Here is a 5,592-nt window from a genome sequence, read left to right as displayed (position 1 = left end):
TAGTGACGAGTTAGCAACGGGATTTTTTTAGCGACGAAATCAGCGATGGGGGCTGTACCCATCGCTAAATTTAACGTATGCCCCAAAATTCAAACTACACCAGCCCTCCCCTCCCCTCATGCGCGCCACGTGGCCATGCCTCTGCTCACCATATAGCAGCGCTGGGATATTTCTCCCAGCTATTATCTCAATCTCTCTATTGGATTCGAACTCTCAACCTCTCATGACCAAATTTTGCGGGCGAGTTAGCCAATCTGGAAGGCTTCTTGTTTATTGATGTGTATAAAATATATTTATAGTAACTCTTCCAAACCTTTTAGAATTATATTTACACTCCAAAATTTTTTAAATTTATTTAATGATATTAATTTTAATATTAATGTTAGTAGAGGAAAATGAATATTAATTTCAATTTTATTTCATTATTAATTCAAATAAAAGTTTATAAATTATTAAATTAGTAGTGAAAAATTATGTTCTTATTTTTATTTTAATTTGTAATATGTTTAAAAAATCATTAGTTTAATTTTTACTAATATTAATGTTAGTAAAAATTATTATGATATGTTTAAATGTAATTTTGAGTTATTTTACAGTATCATAAAATTAATATTTATATTTGTTTAAATAATTTCAATTTCAATTTTCAAATTTCTTAAATAATTTTTTTTTTAATTATTTAGCAATGAAATATTCTCGTCGCTAAATAATTTTAATTTTTTTATTTTTTAGCTATGGGTGATCCCGTCGCTAAATTTTATATTTTATATTTTTTTATTTTTTATTTTTTAGTGACAATTGTAACCCCGTCGCTAAATTTTAACTTTTTATTTAATTTTTTTTAATTTTTAGTGATAGGGACTATCCTATTGCTAAATTTTACATTTTTTAATTTTTTATTATTTATTTTTTAGCTACGGGCGTGACCCCGTCGCTAAATTTTAACTTTTTGTTTAAGTCTTTTTATTTTTTAGCGATGGGTATGATCTAGTCGCTAAATTTTTATTTTTTATTTTTTTATTTTTTAGCGACATGTGTGACCCGTCGCTAAATTTTAATTTTTTATTTAATTTTTTTATTTTTTAGCGATGAGGGTGATCTCGTCACTAAATTTTATTTTATTTTTTTTATTTTTTAGTGACAGGATTTTCATCACTAAATTTAGTGATGGGTTTTTTGTTGCTAATTCCATCACTAAATTAAAAAATATTTAAAAATATTAGTGATGGAATAATTCCATCATTAAATTATGTCACTAAAAACTATTTTTCTTGTAGTATGGAAAATTGCAAACTTGGGAATGTGCCTATTGCCAAGGGAGACAAACTTAGCAAGAATCAATGTCTGAATAATGATTTGGAAAGGGAAAGAATGAAAAATGTTCTTTATGCTAGTGTAGTAAGGAGCTTAATGTATGCTCAAATCTATACTAGGCCAGACATATCTTTTATTGTTGGGGTTCTTGGTAGATATTTTTTTGACTCATTGGGTAGCTGTCAAAAAAGTTATGAGGTATCTATAAAAGACAAAAGAATATATGCTTGTTTATAAACATGTGGAGAACCTTGAGGTACTTGGATACTGAGACTCAGATTTAGCCAGATGTCTAAATGATCTGAACCAACTGATCTAAAATCCGCTTTAGGGTACATTTTTATGTTAGTCGTAGGTGTCATATCTTGGAAGAGTGCTAAACAGAGCATAACTACTTCTTTTACCATGAATGTTGAATTCGTTGTCTATTTCACTGTTGCTACTCAAGCTGTGTGGTTGGAGAATTTTATTTCTGAGATTCATGTCGTTGACTTTATTTCAAGACCACTACATATCAATTGTGACAATACCACTACGATGTTTTTTTTCTAAGAACAATAAAATGTATAGTGGGTCTAAGCATTTAGAGTTAAAATATCTGACTATCAAAAATCTTGTAAAAAAAAAAAAAGGGACGTACATAATAATAGAGCATATTGATACTAACTTGATGTTGGTGGATCTCTTAACTAAAGGACTTAGGCCCATAGTATTTATTGGACATGTCTTCAACATGGGTGTCCTAAGTTCTTTTGATCTACTTGGTTAATGGGAGTTTTGTTATTTTGCTCTTGTGTTTTATCTATCCCATAATTTTACTAGACATATTTTTAGCATGAATGCTCTAAGTTCTTTTGATGCCCTTGGGAGTTTTATTATTTTGTTTCTATCATTGATCTATTTGGTTTTATATTTATTTCTTGGCCATGCTGGAGGCAAGGAATCAATCTCAGGCCTAATGTTGTTGTCTCATTATCGATACGATGTTTAGATATGAGAGTATTATCATCTTAATGATGGTTGTGAAATTTCTATTGCTCTATCATTCTGAGCCTATTTTGAATATCTAGCAACCCATTTACAAAGAGAAAGAGATTTCATCGGCCAATGAAAAGTACAGAAAGGACCTTGGAAAGAGTGTGGTTCCATCCGGTGACCTTGAAGCCATGGCAAAGCAAGTTCACATGCAATGGCCTTGCCCATTATTCCCATCCCCAAAAACCCAATCTCTTACTCCATTCTTGTTCTTCTTCTTCTTCTTCTTCTTCTTTCTCCCGAGTCTCTGCTTTAAGAAACCAATAAACTAATATTAGTGTTATTGTCACTCACTCAACATTAAACCTGCAATGACGATCAATAGAGGGAATGATCGGCGACGATCACGAGAAGGAATGACAACCTTCGACAAGGCTCGATCTTCGGGATTCAACGACAAGGTTGGCAACTGAAAGAAAGGGAATGGCAAGGGAGTACCGATGCAGCAAAATTTAATGACCGAGAGAGGGAACTTCGAGATTAGAAAACAAAGAACTGAATAAAGAAAAAGACTCAGAAAAAGGGAACTTTGGGATTTGGGAACTTCAGTCATCAAAAATGCATTTCTGATCATTTTATATAATTTACGAAACGACCCCACAATGTTTCCAAATTAGAGAAATAGCTCAAAAAAGTTGCGGGCCGTCTATGTCATTTTTGTGCTTCAGAGCAAGAAGATCAAACAAAACTTTCTACTACATGACAATTTTTTTATTTTAGTTTATTTTTACTCGCATGACAATTTGAATTTCATCACTTGATAGTAAAAACCCACCTAGATTTCTTATATTTTAAAATTGGCATTGTCCTGTAACTTTCATGGCAATTTAATTTCTTTATAAATATTTTGGGTAAATTGTATAAATGATTATTGAACTTTACACACTAGATACAAAAAGGTTATTGAACTTCGATTAGTAATCAAAAGATCACTGAACTTCAATTTAGTATATAATTTCATAATTATTATCAATTATTATTAAAAGAGACTAATGAAATGATGACATTTTTATATTTTAGTGTAAAGTTTAGTGGTATTTTTATACTTTAGTACAAAGTTCAATGACTTTTTATATTTTTGCGTCAGTGACAATTTGTGTTATTTAACCGTCCACGTTGTTAGCCACGTTAGTATTGTGTAAACCTCTTTTAACGTTAATTAACAATATTTATGGAATTATATACTAAATTAAAGTTCAATAACATTTTTATATCTTAGTGTAAAGTTGAGTGATTATTTATTAAATTTAACTTAAATGTTTTATATGTCCGAATTGCATTTTGCTTGTTTATATCGGTCATTGAACAGGACATAGCTGCAAACTGGATGGATCTAAATGAATGTGAACTGGGATAAGGAAAATTAGGTCTACACATGTGCTTGGCTCAAAAGCACACTACAAAGGTTTGTGTGCAACATGATCATGAAAATGTGGGCGACAGCAAAAACACACTAGTGGATCATCTACTGCTCTATGAGCCAATTGAAATCACTAAACGCGCTTTTGGAAGCCTATAAATAGCCATCTTCTCATGCATTTCAGAATCAAGGTTGTGGGATTCAAACACATTCCCATGGCTACATACAAAGTTCAGACTGTTGTTTTCTTTGCGTTGTTGGGTTTAGGCATTTGTTCTGCCACCAGAGCCCTCCTCACTCTTGAAGGAGGCGTTGGCTACAATGTGGGGTCAGGCGCTGCCGTAGGCTATGGTGGAGGCCACGGCGGTGGCGCGGGATATGGAGTCGGCGGCGCCGGATCTGTAGGCGAGCATGGGGGTGCTGGATATGGAAGTGGAGGTGGTGAAGGAGGTGGGGCTGGTTATGGTGGTGGAGTAGAACATGGAGGTGGGTATGCTGGTGGTGGAGGCGGCGGAAGTGGCGGCGGCGGGGGAGCTGGTTATGGTGCAGGCGGAGAGCATGGTGGCGGTTATGGTGGAGGAGGTGGAACTGGCGGCGGCTACGGGGCTGGCGGAGAGCATGGTGGTGGTTATGGTGGAGGAGGTGGAACTGGCGGCGGCTACGGGGCTGGCGGAGAGCATGGTGGTGGTTATGGTGGAGGAGGTGGAACTGGCGGCGGCTACGGGGCTGGCGGAGAGCACGGTGGAGGTTATGGTGGAGGAGGTGGAACTGGAGGCGGCTACGGGGCTGGCGGAGAGCATGGTGGCGGTGGAGGTGGAGGTAGCGGAGGTGGTGGTGGAGCAGGTTATGGTGCGGGAGGAGCCGCAGGTGGTGGTTATGGCAGTGGGGGAGGAGCAGGTGGGGGAGCTGGTGGAGAACACGGTGGTGGTGGAGGTGGAGGTAGCGGAGGTGGCGGCGGAACGGGTTACGGAGAGGGAGGAGCCGCAGGTGGTGGTTATGGCAGTGGGGGAGGAGTAGGTGGGGGAGCTGGCGGAGAGCATGGTGGTGGTGGAGGTGGAGGTAGCGGAGGTGGCGGTGGAAAGGGTTACGGCGGGGGAGGAGCCGCGGGTGGTGGTTATGGCAGTGGCGGAGGAGCCGGTGGGGGAGCTGGCGGAGCGCATGGTGGTGGTGGAGGTAGCGGAGGTGGCGGTGGAGCTGGTTACGGCGAGGGAGGAGCAGCTGGTGGTGGTTATGGCAGCGGTGGAGGAGCTGGTGGGGGAGCCGGTGGGGCGCATGGTGGCGGATATGGTGGTGGAGCAGGCGGCGGAGGTGGAGAAGGATATGGTGCTGGAGGAGCAGGAGGCGGTGGTTATGGTAGTGGTGGGGGAGCCGGAGGGGGGCATGGTGGTGGATACGGTGGCGGCGGCGGAGAGGGTGGTGGCCATGGTGGCTACATTCCTTGATAATACTGCCTTCTATCAGTCAGTTGCTCACTCTATTGGGAATTGTTGTTGGGGATGGCTTGGTGGCTACTGTAACATTATAATTCCAATAATAATAATAACAATATGAATATATATTATATTATTTAAAGTTTGGGAAAAAGAGGAGATTGTATTCTCGATCTTCTCTTGAGTATTATATAAATTTCGCATTTTGACTTTCACCAACTCCACTTCATTTTTCATTACCACTTCCACTTTATAGATCAAATCACTTTATATCACAATCGTCTAAAACAGTGCCACCATATCAACAATTAATAATTAAGATGATAATAAAATTACTAGATTTTCATACATATATAAATAATTCAACAAAAATATCACTAACTCTAAGTTTAACTTTAAATCAATCTTCTAAATCAAATACACACCATTAATTAAATGTAATAAGATGGTGTG

The 5,592-nt window shown here is 38.2% G+C and overlaps 1 protein-coding gene across 1 annotated transcript; it reads left to right on the top strand.

The window, feature by feature from the left end:
* Window positions 1–3,882: 3,882 nt before the first annotated feature.
* LOC127812467 (glycine-rich cell wall structural protein 1.8-like) lies at window positions 3,883–5,354 on the top strand. Its single transcript, XM_052352858.1, has one exon. It carries the CDS (start codon window positions 3,883–3,885, stop codon window positions 5,149–5,151), a length of 1,269 nt encoding a protein of 422 aa, XP_052208818.1. The 3' UTR covers window positions 5,152–5,354.
* Window positions 5,355–5,592: the final 238 nt, after the last annotated feature.

Source organism: Diospyros lotus, chromosome 11 (genome assembly GCF_014633365.1).
Source record: "Diospyros lotus cultivar Yz01 chromosome 11, ASM1463336v1, whole genome shotgun sequence".
Taxonomy (NCBI): domain Eukaryota; kingdom Viridiplantae; phylum Streptophyta; class Magnoliopsida; order Ericales; family Ebenaceae; genus Diospyros; species Diospyros lotus.
Note: the sequence above shows the minus strand (reverse complement) of the source record. Positions and strands in the feature narration are given on the sequence as shown.

What these genes read in the sequence shown, in the direction of transcription:
- LOC127812467 (XM_052352858.1), top strand. Translation starts at nt 3,883, where the DNA reads ATGCATTTCAGAATCAAGGTTGTGGGATTCAAACACATTCCCATGGCT.